Below are 20,084 nucleotides of genomic sequence, written 5' to 3'. Positions count from 1 at the left end.
TTTTTTTTTTTTTAGGAATCGGGCTAGCTATCCCACTATGTAAAAAGATACTAGCTACAGAAACATCATCCTTGCCTTGGGAAGAGAGGAATCTCCTCATGGAGAGCTATGAAGTCTCCCTGGAAGCCACATGGCACACCCTCCTGCTTTTGACCAAGACTATCACCAACAGGACATGGAACGTGAGGACCATGTACAAGACAAGCAACACAGCCTAAGTGGCATTGGAGATTAAAAAATACAACCTTGCCCTGCTTGGCACCAGCAAGATCACATAAACACAGTCCAGACAGAAAAGGCCGTCTCCAGGAGCAATGATTTTGTACACACTCAGGGAGTAGCACTGATGCTAATGCCACCAGCAGAGCTCTGATTGGATGGGAAGTCGACAGTCCCGGAATCATAGAGACCTTCCGCACAAAGAGAAAGAGAATCAACATGAAAATTATCCATTACTATGCAACTGCAAATGACAGCAAAGAAGAGGAAACTGAATAGTTTTACAACAGAATCCTTTCCATCCTGGAGAAATGCCTTGATAGAGATTTTACCATACTGATGAGGGGCCTCAAGGCAAAGATTGGAAGCGATAACACTGGGTACAAAGAAGTCATGGGAAACCATGACTTTAGCACCATGAACATGAATGGTGAAAGGCTTGCAGATCTCTGTGCCTTGAACAGTCTGGTGATAGGCAGTAGTTCACACAATACACAAGGCAATGTGGGTGTTACCAGACCATTCAACAGAGAATCAGATCGACCATCTCTGTATTGCCAAGAAGACCTGGAGGTCCATGCAGAATCTGAGAGTGATGAGAGGAGCAGATGTGGTATCAGACCATCACCTTGTCATGGCCAGGCTCAAGCAAGCATGGATGGAATAGGCAAACCAATGCCAGTGATATGGCACCACCCTCCTCTAAGATTCACAGAAACTGAATGAATACTCAATCACCTTCAGTAACAAGTTTCAAGACCTGCAAGAACTAGAGGACAACAGAGACCCAGCAAAAAGTAAATGAGGGAATATTAAACAGTGACATCAACCTGCCAGGAGGTAGTAAGTCACATTAAACATCAGCATAAAGAATGCGTCTCCAGTGAGACACTCTGCAATACCCGAGAGAAAGGAAAAGAAAGACACAGTCAACACCAGCCAAACATGAGCAGACAAAATGAAACCAACAAGCAAGCAGGGAGAAGCTTGGAAGCAGACAAGTGAAGATTGATCTATGGTCTAGTTACAGAAGCACAGGAAGAAGCAAGCCATGAAAAATTGAAAGAACTCTAGGACATTTCAAGGAAACTCTCCAGAAGATAAAGCAAGCCAGAAAGACCTGTTAAAGACAAAGCTGGGAAGACAGTCATGGGTAACAAAGGCCAACAGTGCAAATGGGTGGAGCACTTTGAAGAAGTCCTAAACCAACTTGTGCAGTCTCTACCAGACATACAGCCAGCTGACAAGGACTTGCCAATCATCTGCAGAAGACCAACCAAGGAAGAAATATGGCAAGCCATCAAATACCTGAGAAACAGGAAGGCAGCAGGAACGGACAACATTCCTGCAGAGTCACCAAAGGCAGACAGTGAAACATCAGTAGACATAATCTACCCCATGTTTAGAAGGATCTGTGAAAAGGAAAAGGTACAATCAGACTTGAAGTAGGGTTATCGGATTAGGATCCCCAAGAAAGGTGTCTTGTGTAACTGTGCAGACTACAGCAGAATAACCCTTCTATATATTGCAGGAAAAGTGTTTATTAGTCATCCTGAATAGAATGAAGAAACAACTTGATGCTCAGTTGTGAGACCAGCGAGCTGGCTTCTGCAAAGATCAATTTTGTACAGACCAGACAGCAAAACTGCACATCATCATTGAGTAGCTGATGGAATTAAACTCTCCACTCTATGACAACTTCTTCAACTATGAGAAGGCATTCAGTAGCGTAGACAGAGAGACCCTTTGGAAACTTCACCACCACTACAGTAGGCCAGATAAACTCAGTCTCTGAAGAACAACTTAAGGAAACCTTCCAAGTGAGGACAAAGTCCTTCACAGCTATTTGCTCTCGCCTTGTCTCTTCCTACTGGCCATAGAATAGACCACAAAGACATCCACAGCAAGAAGAAGAAATGTGATCTACTGGACACCTTAGATGCAGCTCGATGACCTTGACGTTGCAGATGACCTGGTCCTACTCTCCCATACCCCTTTTCAGATGCAAGAGAAGACTGGCAATGAGGCAGCCACATCAGCACAACTTGGCGTCAACATCCCTGGGGGGGGGGGGGGGGGGGGGGGGAGAAGAATAAGATCCTAAAGGCTAACACAGTCAAGACACACAACTGCAGTCACTCTTCCAAGCGATTCACTGGAAGAGGTTGAGGCCTCCATCTACCAGTGTACTCTCATAGACAAGCAGGGAGGCACAGACGCCAACATAAAAGCCAGAATAGGCAAAGCAAGGGCTGTCTTCATTCAGCTGAAAAAAGATCTGGATCTCCAAGGACCTAATGCTGCAAACCAAGATCAGGCTATTTAACTCCAATGTAAAATCGGTCCTTCGGGATGGAGCAGAAACTTGGAGGACAACATTGACCACCACCAACAAAGTCTAGACCTTCATTAACACCTGGCTGAGGAAAATACTCTAAATCCACTGGCCAAACATCATCAGGAACAATGACCTATGGCAATACACATTCCAAATCCCTGCTCATGAAGAAATCATAAAAAGACACTGGGGCTGGGTAAGTCACACCTTCCTCAAGACTACAAGGAAATGGGTTACACCTGGAGTCAGATTTAAAGAAAGGAAAAGAACAGAGGTGGCTGGAGAGTCCTGGTTGTAGACAGAAGTACACAACAGAAGGGCCAATATCATCTTCAAAAGGATGCCAAATTAAATTTTGTATAGAAAATTGTCATTTCTAGAGAGCTGTGAAGTGCTCAAAGACCCCACATTTGGTCAAAACTATTTAGTGCTATGATTATCAATGGAGATCCTCAGAACGAAAAAAGACACACATATTTATCCTCAACCCTGAAAAATTTGAAAAATTAATTAAGTGGAAAAAAGAAGATGCTTCTGTAGCTTACCAACTACTGATCCTGCCTCTGGTGCTCCTAGGTTCAGCTCATCAACTTGCATGGTTACACAAGTCTCATTTAAAGTAAGCTTTTCCTTGGCATCAAACCATCCCTCACTTTCTTCCTTCGTTACATCAGTATCTGCAAATGAACAATGTAGTTTTGTGAGTCATGACCACAAGGCACACAGCAAAGAGGAGGTCAAACCAGCACATGTGGAAAATGGTGCCAAATAGAAAGCGCACTCCCACTGGCTATAGAGCGAGACCTGACCGAGGAGAAAAATTAAGGGATGAAGTTCATTAAATGAATTATTAGAATGCAGTTCAGTCGGTGGAAAAGTGTACATCTACATTAGACCGGAGTGGCAGCTGGTCCATAGTTGCACCTCGTTGTCTATGGCTCAATCGGCTATCTCTGAATTAGGCACTGTTTCCTCCCAACCAGAACTGAGTTAAGGTGTTTGCTTGTTAGGTCAGAAATACATGGCTCATTTTGCTGCTTGACATTCCATCCACTTGCCATTTACACAGTTGATACACACCATTAAGCCTATTTGTTGCTACACTGACCTCGTTCTCATAGATCTCTTAAATTCTATACTTTATATAGCCTCAGTTAGTAACCTGTACTCCTTCTGTGCACTGCTCTCTAATCCCTTCTATAATTAAATTGCTTCCTTACTTTCCCTAGCTATTGTAACTGTCCTTTGGAATGTTTGCTAAATATGCAACAAATCTACATCAACAATTCAACCATCAGTGGACTTACTGTCCAGCTTTTTTTTAAATCCGGAATTTATGATTCCGCCCTGCTGTTACAGCTGACCATATTACCTGGGCAATCAAAGATACTAAAGTGTGTGTGTGTGTGGTTTTTTTTTTATCAAGGAAATAACCATAAAAATGTAATAGCCATCATTTTCTTTAAGCAAAGCAAGCAAACATAAAAATAAATCTCATCCATGAAGCGTTTGGAAAAAGAAGGGCTGAACTGTGCATTTTCAAGCCCAAGTTTCAACAGTAATTATTCTACCAGAAAGATCTGAAGGGACACTCATGGAAAAGTCTAGTCCTTTCTAGGTGCATTAGGGGCTCTTACCAAATTTGTTTAGTATTGTGTCAAAACAGCATTTCTCAGTTCAATTTCCCTAAGCTTCGGTTAAAAGAAATCTTAGCCTTTACAGAGGGAACTTTCGCATAAAATCCAAGTCAAACATTATGGATAAGAAAGTATTGTAGAGGTCAGAATGGTGGAGAGAAGTAACACATCTCATATTAAGTCCATAGATAGTAAAGCTTTAAATTGCTAGGGCACTTCATGAGATAGTGGCTGAGCGCATGACTGACTCATCTGCTCCCTGGTAGTACAGGTTACAAAAGCAGGGGTGTGGAATTTAATAAAATATCTACTTGTCCATTGGAAAGGTTGTTTCTTAAATTCACTTGTCCTCTAAAAAAAATCTACTTGTCCCTTTGGTGCCATGTAGTGCTGCGACAAATTATAGCAGCCATATCATTATGTAAGAACTCTGATAATAGCCCCTCTGATTATGCCAGTTCTACTACTATAGTAGGGCTTGAATGCTTACAATTTCAATCCTTACTATAGCAATTTCCTTATTTTGCCACCATTCAGCAGATCTACATACTGGGCTGGAGGAAGCAGTAAGCAATAGTTCCAGGGCCGGAATGCCTTTTGAGTCTGCAAACCTATTAACTTGCATGTTTTAAGGATTTTCACCAGCTCTCCTCTAATCTTGTCCTATGAGAAAGGTTGGAAATTGACTCCTGACAATGGCAGAAGTAGTTCTTCCGTGGTTGGGAATAAAGTGGTTGGAGGGAAAGTGAACTTGTAAAACACTCAACAGATTTTTGCATGAGCAAATCTACACATGCATATTTGCTCGTGCTAGAATACAGTTCACAAATATTTTCTAGGAGTAGTTTCCTGGTCTACTTCTGTAAGTTCTTGTGAATACATGAAAGCCACTAATGCAGAGACATACCAGGGGTGCACGTTTATAACTTTCTTTAAGAACAGGGTTCCTAATTAGGTCTGGTGTTAAAGATGTTTTTATTAAACTTCTATTATTCTATCGGCTGGCTTTACTGTGAGTGATCGCATTCTGCTCTTCCACAAGGAGCATATTGGCGCACACAGTACGTTTGTTCAGTGCCAGGAACTACTGCGGCAATCAGTGGCGTAACAAAAATGGAGAGGGTCCCCCTCCAGATTCACTCAAGGCAGGTGCTGTGCAAGGGGGCCTCCTGGAAGGGGCTGCAGGGCCTTACGCCAGTGGTGGCAATGTGTGCTTTTTGAGACCAAAACTTTTTTTTCTTGCCAGTGTTTGCTACAATGGTGAGTGCCTGGCAGTTCTCACAACAATAAAGTGTTACAGAAGCCATGTCAAAGCAAGACATGCATTGACGAAACCAAAGACTCACAAAAAATGTCAGATCGGTTGGCTTTGCCAGTGCTTGTTTATTTTCATGCTTCCCAAAATCGTGTTCAAAATGGTTACACTGAGTTTCCATTAGGACTATTTTTTGAAAATACTAGCATACATCAACACATGTTACTAAATGCCGCTTCAAAGAAACAGCACAGAAACAATTTTTTTCCTACTTACATTTTTTCTGAACATTTGTTTTTGTTTAAAGCAAAGAATCATCACTCTTGCTTACAAGCTTCTGCAAACATCTGCAAACATTTGCATCTACTCGGAGAGCATTTTGGGAGCCTCATATTGTTAAACTTTGTAAACATGTGTATTTTCTTTAGTGGAACCACTATCTGTAGTGTAGTGTGACCTTAAAATGTTTATTTAGAGCACTCGCACTAATAATGAAGGCTTCTCATTAATGAACCATAAATACATGTTTGAACAGCATTAACATAAGCTTAACACACACATTACCTGAATGGCAGGAAGTCCCCTTTGCTGTAAACTTGCAGCCAAAGGGTTTGTGCTGCAGGGGGTTGTGTCTACGTGTCCCAAGGACAAAATAAACATGAAAACTTGTTGCCCTTGACCACAAAAATTTGTCCCGGGCTATAGGAATTCCACACCCTGAAAGGACACAAAGCATGCGAAGGAACCCCAACACATATACAAATTTTCTAAAAAATAAAAAAAAATTAAGTATTTTTCCCAACACTCTCTCGATTCATTACAATCATCCAATTTCTTATCTTCAATCAAGATGTGTGTGATCATGAAATCCAATGCCACCTTAAGAAAGAGAGTTCATACATAGCTCATTAACACTTGTTTTCCAAACCCCAAACTAACATATCAGTCTGTGGCAAGTAAATAGAAACAAGGACTAAAACTTAACACTCAAATCTGTTTTTAATACCAACCCTATTAAAATTAATAACAGATGTAATACAGAGCATGTAAGTTGATAGAACCAACATCCTTGGTGTGCTCTTCAAACTTTTTGCCTCCCCCTTCCTGTTTTCTGAATTTTGTGTTTTTTGCATTAGGACTCTGTACATGTTACAACTTTTGACCAATGCTAAAGTGTTAGTGCTCTCTCCTTCAAATATGGTAAAATTGGCTTGCACCCAATTGGGACATTTAAGTTATTTATTATAGGCCCCTAGTAAACTGGTACTAAATGTACATGTAAATCCTATTAGTGGAGTGTGTAGAATTTTCTGTGCCACCCAATAAAGTAAGCACTATTAAACATGTCTCAGGAGACGCTGGACTTAGAAGGGGCAAATCAATATCTTCTTTCACTTTATATGGAACATATACCCAACAGTGAGGCCTCCCATATGGATAGGGATATTCATGCTGATGAGGTGCTTGGAACTACAGCCCAGCTGCAGCCAGATAAGGCGAATGGCTAGGTTGGCTACACCTCTGACTATAGGACCTTTGCTCCAACCTTGGCTCCTATATTATCCCACCTTTATAACTCTTAACATATCAGAACCCCTCACAGACACAATGAGAGATATCATCATTACAGTGATTCCCAAACTGGGGAGGGATCTAGCATACTGTGCCCCCCGTCTGCCAAAATATTCATTATAGAGTTAGCGACACGCCTAGCCCCCTATATGAGGGGCTTGGTCGATCCTGACCCGGGCACATTAATCCTAGAAAAAGGATGTAGTAACATTAAGCACTTCTGTCACCTCATAGACAAGGTTCATCGCTCCAGTACACCGACACTCCTGCTCTAGGTCGACGCACATAAGGCGTTCAACGGGGCACATTTGCCATATCTCCGGTTGGTGCTGGCCATGATTGGCCTCAGTTCCTGCTTTCAGAGATGGGTGTGGTATAGTTATGCCAATCCTATGGCACAGATTAGCACAAAAGGAGTGACGTCACAACTCTAAAATTCTTTGTGGCACAAGGCAGGGCTTTCCCCCTCTCCTTTTTGCCCCTATATGGAGCTGAGAGGATGCGGGACAATCCTCAAATATCGGGCTTCACCATAGGGGGGCAGGGAATATAACCTGGCAATGTATGCTGATGTGTTCATGATAAAAGTCACACAACCTCTTACGTCCCTCCCCTACTTGATGCTAGAATTGCAGGCCTTTGGGACAGTATCATGTTTTAAAGTCAATCTTCAGAAAACGCAGGTACTGGGTCTCATTCTACAGGAAGACCAACTTCATCTTAGTCGCCTACTCCTCTTCGTCTGGGCCACTCTGGGATCACCTACCTGGGCCTACAAATTCACTCTATGTTAGAGAGAACAGGCTAGCACACAGCCAGGACAGATCTACAATCCTGAACGGGAGGCTCTACCTCCTGGCTGGGAAGACCGGGAGCAGTAAAAATGACCCCTCTGCCCAAAATATTATATGCGATGCAAATGCCACAATCCCTCCCTCCACCCACATGTTCTTAAGAAGATGCAGCATCTAACTGAGAATTATATCTCGGAAGGTAAAAAGGCACATAGGACAAAGAGACATGCTACTTGTTCATGAAGGACGATGCTCTGGGAATTCCCCACCTAACACATTACTACTAAGCAGAATAACTGATACATGGTGAAGTGGTCTAGATCCAAGACTGAGCTCTGGTGCTTTATAGACCAAGCAATAGCTGGATCCATATCTGGAAGTGCCTTGGCTCCCACAGACCAGTGGGGGATTACATCTCAACAGTGCTATAGGTGATGGTCGGCACTTGGAACAAGGAATAACTAACACAGAAACTCTCCTCCCGCATATCGCCACAGACACCAATTCTTGGGTATCCTGATTTCCCAAACGCTCTGCAGGGCACATCCTTCTTGCAGTGGCAGGTTGCCGGCTGTAAAAGGGTGGGAGATCTTCTTGACCAGGACGGCCTTCTGGACTTTGCACACATCCTATAAGATTAGGACATCCCCTCTGGTGCACATTGGCAGTATTTCGCCATCTTACACTAGGTCACACAACTGCACATAAAACCGCATGCCAGCCGCCGGTCAAGAGGTGGATCATCACCCTTGAGACAGACAAGACTACTAACAGACATTTCTCCATTTCTTAATAAACCTCCACATAAGGTCATATCCTCTGCACAGTAGTGATGCGAGCTGGAATGGGAACGCCCCTTAACTCCAATGTAATGGGAGGACATTTTACATTGAACACGGACATCCGCTTGTAGTGCCAGTGGTAATGAAAGGCTGTTGAAAATCATACACTACTAGTACAGACTAATATATGCTCGGCAATGGCTGGGTCCATCACCCTTGTCCTATGTGCGGCTAAACAAATTATTTTAGCTAAGTGGGGAATAGACAACTTGCCAACTAAATTAGACTGGCAGCACAAACTGTGTGGTCTGTTTGGCATGTAGAAACTGACTGCGGTGGCTAAACATAAGCTGCCCCAATTTGACAAAACATGGAGGCCACGTATACGCTTCCTTTCCCAGTTCAGCAAACAATCCTGCCCGATATACTTACCAGTAGTCCCCCCTCACCCAGGTGGAACACGATCCACTTGGAGGATCTACAGTTACTTCCTGATTCTGACACTGTCTTTGCAAGTCTGACTGCCCTGTATTCTTCAATACTGAGAAATGTTGAGTGTAATCACACATATGTTCTCTGAAGTTACTTTTCCTATATGCTCCCTTAATACCTATCCCCCCCTCACCTTTCTTGTCTGAGTCTATACGCTTCCTTCATCCCACTGGCAGGTGGATGTAGGTGAGGGAAGATTTGCACTGTTTCTCTCTCTTTTTCCTGAAAATTTAATTAAAAAAAATAATTAAACCAAAACATGTGTCGGGTCTCCCATTGCAGCTTGTACTGCAGTTTTAAACTGAATCTGGCAAAATAAACAGTTTGCCAGACCAAAACCTTCCTCTTTAATGCATACAAGCTACACACGCCACAGGGTAGGGTGCACTGTATTTATAAATTAGGACGTGTTTTTAATTTGTACATGCCCTAGTAGTGAAAAACTCAACTTCGTTTTTCACTACTGTAAGGACTACTTTCCTCCACAGAGGACTCCCCTGCTATTTGTGGCCTACTTTGCTGCTTGAACCTAGGACTAAGGCAGTGACTTACACAGGGTAGTTGGCTGGCCTCCTGTGTGACCTACAGGGACATAAGTTCAGAAGACCATGAACCCTGCACCTAGCCTGTGATGGAGTGATTCTTTTACCAGTCTTGTGTAATCAAATACCCAGAGTTGGTGCTTGGATTGTTTAGTTGCACTACTGACTTAAAACTTTAAAAAGTCATAACTCAGGATCTGCTGATTGCGTTTAGTTTGTTTTCATGCCAATTTATTTCATTTTAGAAAACATTTTTAATTTGGTGTTTGATTTTTCTTGTGTTGTTTCAATTAGTTATTATTTGTGCGCTGCACACATTTTTAACACACTCCCTCTAAATTACAACTGACTGCCTTTGTGCCAAGCTACCAGAAGGTGAAGCACAGGATAATTCAGTGACTTTGACCTTGACAAGGATCATGGCTGTTGTAAGAGAAGGCGTTACAACTCATCAATCAATATACCAATTTATTATGCAATTCATAAATAATTTAAGTAGACATATCAAAAGGAAAATAAACAAATGCTCAGCATGCAAGTATATTGAAATACTATATATCACAAATATATTAATTTCACTAGATAGCCTATAAAACATTGCAATGTTTTTCTTTAACATCCTTCAGTATTTATTACTATATGAACCTGTCACCTAAGTGAAAATCTAAATTTCACAAAGTGTGCGCACACTGCTATTTTATAACACACCTAAACATTTTTAGGCAAGGTACTCAATATCCAGACACACATTTACCCATAACCTTGTGCTTGTAATAACATTCTTTTCAATTCAATGTACATTCCAAACATTAACTCATTAAATTATATTCCTGATGTAATTTCAAAAAGATATCATCAAAGCTCTAAAACAATTGAGAACATCCAATTCCAAATTACTCTTGCACTCGTTGCAATGTAAAATTAATTCACATTTGTACTTATTAAGTAGACATTTAAATCCATATTTATACAGTCAATTATTTTTCTTTGTATCTTTTCTTCTAAAATATTATTATTGTTTCACATATAGATCTTATTTCACTACTACCTTTCAAGGGTTACACTCCTTCCTCACAGCACACAGTATAGGAACACTGCATAACGTTTGTCAATTATTGCCAATCACCTTAACAAACATTTCATTAAGTTAAGCATGAGTCTTAGACTAAATTATGTACAAAACAAACATTTAACCAATCAAGTTAATTACTCTGCCTGTATCTTTTAAGTACCATGGTCTCAATTCAGTATTCCCTCTAGCAAAGGCAGAGAGCTGCCTTTATCACTCATCCACCTAATAACAATCCCTCCACTCCAATCAGATGACCAAACTCTATTCTGGAATAGGGAAATGGGGATTATCCTTTTAGAGTTCAAGCTTGAACAACCTGCACCGTTAGTTAGGTACTCAGTCAGTCAGTCAGTCAGTCAAATAACTTTATTCGGCAATTGCCATAAAAGTGCGAACCAGAACACATTTTACAGATCTATAAATAATATAAAACACAAATAGAACTTATAAAACCATTTCTAAAAACACTGCATAAGCGTCCAATCTGAAACCCCTTGACATAAACAGATAAGTATACTAAACATGATTAAAATCACAAAATCAGAAAAATACAAATATTAGCTTAAAATAATAAACTATACATAAATGTAAGAATTTAAAATAGAGTAGGCCTTTTCCTAATACTTAAAGAAGCTGTAACAAAATCTAATACATGATGACAAGTTTGAATATCTGGCAATCTCTGAAGATATAGTAGAGCTTCCTTGTAGTGAATGGGTCTAAGATGACGTAAAATGGGTAGGATAAAAGCCCCTCCGGGAGCAGCATATAGAGGGCAAAAAAGAAGAAAATGCGAGGTACTCTGAATTGATTTGGAATCACAGGGACAAAGTGGTAAATCCTTTTTCCAAAAACATGGTTCGGGAAAGGCTACCTTAAAGTGAATTAGATTAAGTCTAAAAAGTGTTAAAAGAGAAATTACTCTAAAACTTGAAAACCAGGTCAAATAGGGTTCAAGGCATGGAACAGTTGCAATCCGAGTGTAGGGATCGAAAGATTTCAATTTCAGGAAACTATAAAATCTCAGCTCTGATACATGCTCGGAATAAGTAGACTTCAAAACAGACCTAGAGTTTGTAGTTAACAAATGGGGTTCATCAAACATGTACCTAAGCCCTAGCTTCTCAAAAGAGTTTCGCAGAAACATAAGCCAGGGAATCCTATTTGAATTATCCAATTGTAGACAATCAGAAATGCAGTCTTGAACAAGTTTTGCCGTAGGGTTTGACCAACATCTAATCCAGAGCAGTAGGGGAGCTATAGAGACCCTACCCTCCAAGAAGCGCTGGCCAAGTTCTTCACGGCAGATGATGTTTGCAATGCATTTTGGAACCAACAGTAATCTACGCAGGAATTTATTTTCAGCGCTCTTGAGAGAGGGTAGTTAGGTACTCCCTACTTAGCGGAGGAGGATATCCTCAATACCACGAACGACTCCGTACGGAGGTCTGAGGTGTCTTTGTAAGTAGTAAGACAAAGATACTCAGGAGGACCCGAAAAATTTGAGCCTGACCAAATGTTGGCGGTGCCATGTCGAAAAAACAGAGTATTTCTACATTGTAGACAACAAATATTCATACAAGTCAGCTTAAATTACTGGTGTTAAAACCTCCAAGGTCTTTTACCACACAAAAAAAATTGAATCAATTTCCCTTTGATCTAATTTCTCTTTCAAATTATACCGTTTGTTTCCGTAACAAATTCAAGAACATGAAAATTAATTTGTGATAATAAAGGATCTCTCCAAAAACAAATTGCTGGCCAAAGGAGATTTTACATTTTTTTTTTTTAAAGAAATGTTAGATCTGTGTTCATTTAGACATATTCTGACCACTCTAAGTCATTTCAAAACAGTAGTAATTACACACATTTAATTCTAAATATGTATATCTTATGCCCATCTTTCTCTTCTAGGAGGATGATATACAAACTCATCTGATTATGTATGTACAATTTCTGCAATTGAGACAATAAGTTCTTTCTTTATGAGTCTTCATATCCTTTGGGTGTAGGGAAGTGCCTTCTTGCCTGGCATGTTACCCCCATTTTTACATGTATGTCAGTTTGTTTTTGCCTGTCTCACTGGGATCCTGCACCCCAGTGCTCATAGTTTGTGGCCTGAATGTGTGTACCTGTGTAGTGACTAACTGTCACTGAGGCTCTCCTAACCAGAACCTCATTGCTTATGCTCTTGCTGCCTTTAAAATTGTCACTATAGGCTAGTGACCATTTTTACGAATTCTAATTGGCAAACTGGAACACCCTTATAATTCCCTAGTATATGGTACATAGGTACCCAGGGTACTGGGGTTCCAGGAGATCCCTATGGGCTGCAGCATTTATTTTGCCACCCACAGGGAGCTCAGACAAATCTTTCACAGGACTGCCACTGCAGCCTGAGTGAAATAACACACACGTTATTTCACAGCCATTTTACACTGCACTTAAGTAACTTATAAGTCACCTATATATCAAACCTTTACTTAGTGAAGATTAGGTGCAAAGTTGCTAAGTGTGAGAGCACCCTTGTACTAGCAGAGGTGCCCCAACATAGTTAAGGGCAATTTCCCCTGACTTTCTGAGCGCAGGGACACCATTACACGTGTGCACTACATATAGGTCATTACCTACATGTAGCTTCACAAAGATAACTCCAAATATGGCCACGTAACATGTCTAAGATCATGGTAATTGTCCCCCCAAGCCACATATGGTATGGGGTGCCAATCCCATGCATCCCCGGGGCTCCACCATGGACCCCGGCTACTGCCAAACCAGCTTTCTGGGGTTTTCTCTGCAGCTACCGCGGCTGCCAACCCACAGACAGGGTTCAGCCCTCCTGGGGTCTGGGCAGCCCAGTCCCAGGAAGGCAGAACAAAGAATTTCCTCTGAGAGAGGGTGTTACACCCTCTCCCTTTGGAAATAGGTGTTAAGGGCTGGGGAGGATTAGCCTCCCCCAGCCTCTGGAAATGCTTTGAAGGGCATAGATGATGCCCTCCTTGCATAAGCCAGTCTACACCGGTTCAGGGAACCATTAGTCCCGGCTCTGGCACGAAACTGGACAAAGGAAAGGTGAGTGACCACTCCCCTGTCCATCATCACCCCAGGGGTGGTGCCCAGAGCCCCTCCAGTGTGTCCCAGACCTGTGCCATCTTGAATCCAGAGGTGTGAGGGCACTTTGGAGGCCTCTGAGTGGCCCTCCTGATAGGTGCTTACCTCACTAGGTGGCCAATCCTCCTCTGAGGGCTATTCAGGGTCTCTCCAGTGGGCTTTTCCTCAGATAAAGATTTGCAAGAATTCACCAGAGTTCCTCTGCATCTCCCTCTTCGACTTCTGACAAGGATCGACTGCTGACTGCTTCAGGACACCTGCAAAACTGCAACAAAGTAGCAAGAAGACTACCAGCGACATTGTAGCGTCTAATCCTGCCGGCTCTCTCAACTGTTTCCTGGTGGTGCATGCTTTGGGGGCTGCCTACCTTCATCGTGCACTAGAAGCCACGAAGAAATCTCCCGTGGGTCGACAGAATCTTCCCCCTGCTCCAGCAGGCACCAAACTTCAGCATCACCGGTACTCTGGGACCCCTCAACCTGACGAGCGTGGCCCCTGGAACACAGGTGGTGGACCCAAGTGACCCAGACTGTCCAGTGGTCCGACTGTCCAAATTTGAAGGCGGTAAGCCCTTGCCTGGCTTCTCCAGACAGTAATCCTGTGCACCGCATGAACTGCAGCTGCTAGGGCTTCTGTGCACCTTTGCAAGGAATCCTTTGTGCACAGCTGAGCCCAGGTCCCCAGCACTCCGTCCTGCATTGCTCAACTCCCTGAGTTGACCTCTGGCTTCGTGGGATCCTCTTTTGTGGTGTTGAGATGACCGCCGTGCTTAGTCTTCTTGAACCCGCGTTCAAGAACTTCTGCGGGTGCTACCTTCTTGTACGTGGGTTCTGTACGTTGCTGAGGGCCCCTCTGTCTTCTCTCCCAAGTGGCGACATTCTGGTCCTTCCTGGCCGGGCAGCACCCTTTTTCTTCAACCGCGACCTTTGTAGCTAGCAAGGCTTGTTTGCGGTCTTTTGCCAAAGAAATAACTCTACATCCTCCAGTACTCCGTGGGACATCTTCTGCACAAAGGAGAAGTTCCTATCACCTTTCGTTGTTGCAGAATCTTCAGCTTCTTCCATCTGGAGGCAGCCATTTACACCTTCATCCGGGTTTTAGTGGGCTCCTGACCGCCCTGGACACTTTCACAACTCTTGGACTTGGTCCCCTTTCTTTGCAGGTCCTCAGGTCCAGAAATCCGTCTTCAGTGCTTTGCAATCTGTTGTGCTCTTTGCAAAATCCTCTATCACGAGTTTAGTGTGTTTCTGGGGAACTAGTAGCACTTTGCTCCTACTTTTCAGGGTCCTGGGGCGGGGTATTTTGGACACCCTTAGTATTTTCTTACACTCCCAGCGACCCTCTACACACTACACTAGCCTAGGGGTCCCTTTGTGGTTCGTATTCCACATTCTTAGTATATGGTTTGTGTTGCCCCTAAGCCTATTGCATCCTATTGTATTCTACAGTGTTTGCACTACTTTCTGACTGTTTTACTTACCTGATTTTGGTTTTGGTTTGTGTGTATAATCTGTGTATTTTATTTACCTCCTAAGGGAGTATATCCTCCGAGATATTTTTGGCACATTGTCACTAAAATAAAGTACCTTTATTTTTAGTAACCTTGAGTATTGTGTTTCTTGTGATATAGTACCTATATGATATAAGTGGTATAGTAGGAGCTTCGCATGTCTCCTAGATCAGCCTAAGTTGCTCTGCTATAGCTATCTCTATCAGCCTAAGCTGACAGAACACTACTAATCTACTAATAAGGGATAACTGGACGTGGCACAAGGTGTAAGTACCATCAGGTACCCACTATAAGCCTTGGATGGTGCAGAATTCTAGTCCATCTTATTTCCAAGATAGCAGAATCGAGTGGCCACCTGGCAGAGCTCTGTGCACCTCCCTAGGGGAGGGGCTGTACAGTGGGGTGGTCACTCCCCTGTCTTTTGTGTAGTTTTGTGCCAGAGTGGGAACCAGGGGTTCCTGAACAGGCGCAAACTGGATTATACAAGGGGTGCACCAAATGTTCCTTCAATGCAGTCTGGTAGCGCTCAGAGTTCAACCCCACCCCAGCCCTTGGGCACCTAATACAAAGGGTGAGGTGATCGTCCTACTCCCTTGAAGGAAATCCTTTGTTCTGCCTCTCCAGCCTGAGCCAGGCTCGCCAGCAGGAGTGTCTGGGGTCAACAGCAGCATGGGCATGCAGCTAATCCCATAAGGCTGCACAGGTAGAACTGGAAACCTCCAGAGTGTATTGTATCATGCAACTAGCACTGAAACTGGTGTAGCTGCACAATTCCAACATTTGTGATACCAAACATGCCTAGGTACTGAGATGCCATTATGTAGTTGGACCACTCATGTTGACCAGTGTCCACTACAAACCTCAAGATGGCTTCTCTGCACTTACGGAGTCCAGGAAAAGGGGACTGGGATCTGTAGGGGCGCCTTGCTTATGCAGGAGGACCTTCACACCAAGGACATGCACCCTGCCCTTGGGCTTAAGGGCCTACCAGAGGGGTGACTTACAGTGTCTATGTGCAGTGACCAGGATATAAGGCAAGCCTTATATCTGTGGTGAAAGGGTGCATGCACCATTCGAGGCAGGCTGCAATGGCTGGCCTGCAGACACAATTTGCATTGGCCCCCAAGGGTGGCACAAATGCTGCAGCCCATGGGAGACCCCTGGTGTACCAATGCCCTGGGTATCCAAGTACCATATGCTAGGGACTTACATCGGTGCACCAGTATGCCAATTGTGGGTGTAAAATGTTTACCTGCAACCAAGTGTAGAGGAGAGTCACTGGAGTCCCGATTACCAGGATCCCAGTGAACTTCAGTCTAAACACATTGGCATCAGGTAAAAAGTGGGGGGAGCTATGCTGGAAAGATGACACTTCCAAACAAGATGGAGGAATTTAAAAAATAGTGCCCACTTTAGCTTGTCCAGCTTAGAGGTGGGACTAGCATGAAGTGAGCACTCATCCTAATTTAACTAAACCAAACGTGTGGTCAGGAACTAGGGGTCGGCCTTCTCTACCGATTGGAGAGGTCTAGGTCACATTTTAAAGGCAACAAGGCCTTTGAAGCTCCCCGCCTTGGAATGTCCATCCTGCCTGGATGAGGTGTTATCACCTCTACCCAGAGCAGGCCTTTGTTCTGAGACCTCAAGAGCGTTGGCTGTCACCTCAGGGGGTCTGAACACTGTCTAAGGTGACTACACTGGTTTGCACCAGTCAGTGACCACGCTATGAGTTTGTAGGTTTTCGGGGGGCACCTCTAAGGTGCCCCCTGTAAACATGCATTAATAGATCCATCACTGGATTCAGTGAGGGTTTATTAATACGAGATTGTAGGGAAATGCCTCCCTGGGCATGGTTACCCCCTAACTTTCTGTCGTTTGTTGATGCCAGTTATGATTGAAAGTGTGCTGGGACCCTCTTAACCAGACCCCAGCACCAGTTTTCTTTCCCTAAACTGTACCATTTTTCCCACAATTGGCACAGCCTTGGCACACACATAGGTCCCTTGTAAATGGTAACCCTGGTACCAAGGGCACTGTGGCCTGAAAAGGTCTCTAAGGTCTGCAGTATGTATTATGCCACCCTGGGGACCGCTCAATCAGCCCATGCACACTGCCTCACAGCTTGTGTGTGGTGTTGGGGAGAAAATGACTAAGTCGACATGGCACTCCCCTCAGAGTGCCAAGTCCTCAACCCACTGCCTGTGGCATAGGTAAGTCACCCCTCTAGCAGGGCTTACAGCCCTAAGGCAGGGTGCACTATACCACAGATGAGGGCATATTTGAATGAGCACTATGCCCCTACAGTGTCTAAGCCAAACCTTAGACATTGCAAGTGCAGGTTAGCCATAAAGATTATATGGTCTGGGAGTTTGCCAAACACGAACTCCACAGTTCGATAATGGCTCCAATGAAATCTGGGAAGTTTGGTATCAAACTTCTCAGCACAATAAACCCACACTGATGTCAGTGTGGGATTTATTAAAAATACACACAGAGGGCATCCTAGAGATGCCTCCTGAATACCAGTCAAACTCCTAGTACTAGGCTGACCAGTTTCTGCCAGCCTGCCACAACCAGGCGAGTTTCTGGCCACATGGGGTGAGTGCCTTTGTCACTCTATGGCCAGGAACAAAGCCTGCACTGGGTGGAGGTGCTTCTCAACTTCCCCTGCAGGAACTGTAACACCTGGCGGGGAGCCTCAAAGACTCCTGCCTGTTGTTACAGCACCCCAGGACTTCCAATCTAGTAGAGATGCCCACCCTTCTGGGCACAGCCCCCACTTTTGGTGGCAAGTCCGGAGGAGATAATGAGAAAAACAAGGAGGAGTCACCTAGCAGTCAGGACAGCCCCTAAGGTTCCCTGAGCTGAGGTGACCCCTGCCTTTAGAAATCCTCCATCATGAGTTTGGAGGATTCCCCCAAAAGGAATAGGGATGTGCCCCCTCCCCTCTGGGAGGAGGCACAAGGTGGATGTGGCCACCCTCAAGGACAGTAGCCATTGGCTACTGCCCCCTGACCTAAATACAACCCTAAATTCAGTATTTAGGGGCGACCCTGAACCCAGGAAATCAGATTCCTGCAACCTACAACATGAAGGACTGCTGACCTTAAAGCCCTGCAGAGACAATAGAGATGACAACTGATTTGGCCCCAGCCCCACCGGCCGGTCTCCAGACTCAAAGAACCTGCACAGCGACGCATCCAGTGAGACCAGCGACCTCTGAGGACTCAGAGGACTGCCCTGCACCTAAAGGACCAAGAACCTCCCGAGAACAGTGGCACTGTTCAGAAACTGCAACAACTTTGCAACTTTGAAACAACTTTTAAAAAGACTTTCACTTCCAGCCAGAAGCGTGAGTCTTCACACTCTGCACCCGACGCCCCCGGCTCGAGTCCAGGACAACCAACACAGCAGAGTGGACTGCCAGGTAACTCCAACGACGTGGACACCCTTAGTCGACCTCCCTGCACCCCCACAGCGACACCTGCATAGAGGATTCAGAGGCTCCCCCTGACCGCGACTGCCTGGTAACAAAGGAACCCGACGCCTGGACGAAGCACTGCACCCGCAGCCCCCAGGACCGAGAGGAACCACCTACCAGTGCAGGAGTGACCAGCAGGCGGCCCTCATCCTAGCCCAGTTGGTGGCTGGCCCGAGAAGCCCCGTGCCCTGCCTGCATTGCCAGAGTGACCCCCGGGTCCCTCCATTGCTTTCTATAGCAAACCCAACGCCTACTTTACACACTGCCGCCCCTGTGCTACTGACTGTGTTTTGTGTGCCCACCCCACCCCACTCCTGTGCTCTACAAACCCCCCCCGGTCTGCTCTCCGAGGACGCAGGTACTTACTTGCTAGCAGACTGGAACCGGAGCACCCCTGTTCTTCATAGGCACCTATGTGTTTTGGGCCCTCCTTTGACCTCTGCACCTGACTGGCCCTGGGTTGCTGGTGCTGTGACTTTGGGGTTGCTTTGAACCCCCAACGGTGGGCTGTCTCTGCCCAGGAGACTGACTGTGTAAGTGCTTTAGTTAAATGCAAAAACTAACCAAACTTACCTCCCCCAGGAACTGTTGAATTTTGCAGTGTCTACTTTTAAAATAGCTTTTTGCCATTTTAACCAAAACTCTGTGTACTACTGTTTTAAATCAAAGTTCTATACTTACCGGTAGGAAGTACCTTGAATTTATTGTACTTACCTCAAATCTTGAGGTTCTAAAATAAATTAAGAAAAGATGTTTTGCTACATAAAACATATTGGCCTGGAGTTAAGTTTTTGGGTGTGTGTTCCTCATTTATTGCCTGTGTGTATACAACAAATGCTTAACACTACCACGTGATAAGCCTACTGCTCGACCACACTACCACAAAATAGAGTATTAGTATTATCTAATTTTGCCACTATCAATCTCTAGGGGAACCCCTTGGACTCTGTGCACATTATCTCTCACTTTGTGATAGTATATACAGAGCCAACTTCCTACAGAGATGTTTGAAACCAAACATCCCTATCTTCAGTGAAGCTCTCGAGTAGCTGGGGAACTCATAATGACCAGTGTCCAGTGCATGTACTTACAATGTCTTCACTGGTCACTTGCTATGTTTGCGAATCGACACAGACATAACAAGGGCATAGCTTCTCATGCAGCTGTGCCCACACATGTAATATGATGCACCCTGCCTTAGGGCTGGAAGGCCTTCCAGAGGGGTGACTCACATATATTGCAGGCATTGTTAGGGGACATGACACACAGGCTGTGGGCC

At 44.2% G+C, this 20,084-nt stretch overlaps 1 protein-coding gene across 3 annotated transcripts in view; it reads right to left on the bottom strand.

The window, feature by feature from the left end:
* Positions 1-20,084, bottom strand: part of LOC138285541 (proteoglycan 4-like) — a 788,550-nt gene that overhangs the window by 547,199 nt on the left and 221,267 nt on the right. For 2 of the 3 annotated variants that reach the window (XR_011201610.1, XM_069225611.1), the window contains exon 5: positions 3,103-3,234. The exons of the other annotated variant lie outside the window; for it this stretch is intronic. Coding sequence is in view for 1 of the 2 variants with exons in the window: in XM_069225611.1 (XP_069081712.1) it covers positions 3,103-3,234 (132 nt within the window). In the remaining variant the exon portion in view is untranslated. The remainder of the gene's footprint in view (positions 1-3,102; positions 3,235-20,084) is intronic. 3 annotated transcript variants of the gene reach the window in all.

Source organism: Pleurodeles waltl, chromosome 3_1 (assembly GCF_031143425.1).
Source record: "Pleurodeles waltl isolate 20211129_DDA chromosome 3_1, aPleWal1.hap1.20221129, whole genome shotgun sequence".
In the NCBI taxonomy this organism is placed as follows: domain Eukaryota; kingdom Metazoa; phylum Chordata; class Amphibia; order Caudata; family Salamandridae; genus Pleurodeles; species Pleurodeles waltl.
Note: the sequence above shows the minus strand (reverse complement) of the source record. Positions and strands in the feature narration are given on the sequence as shown.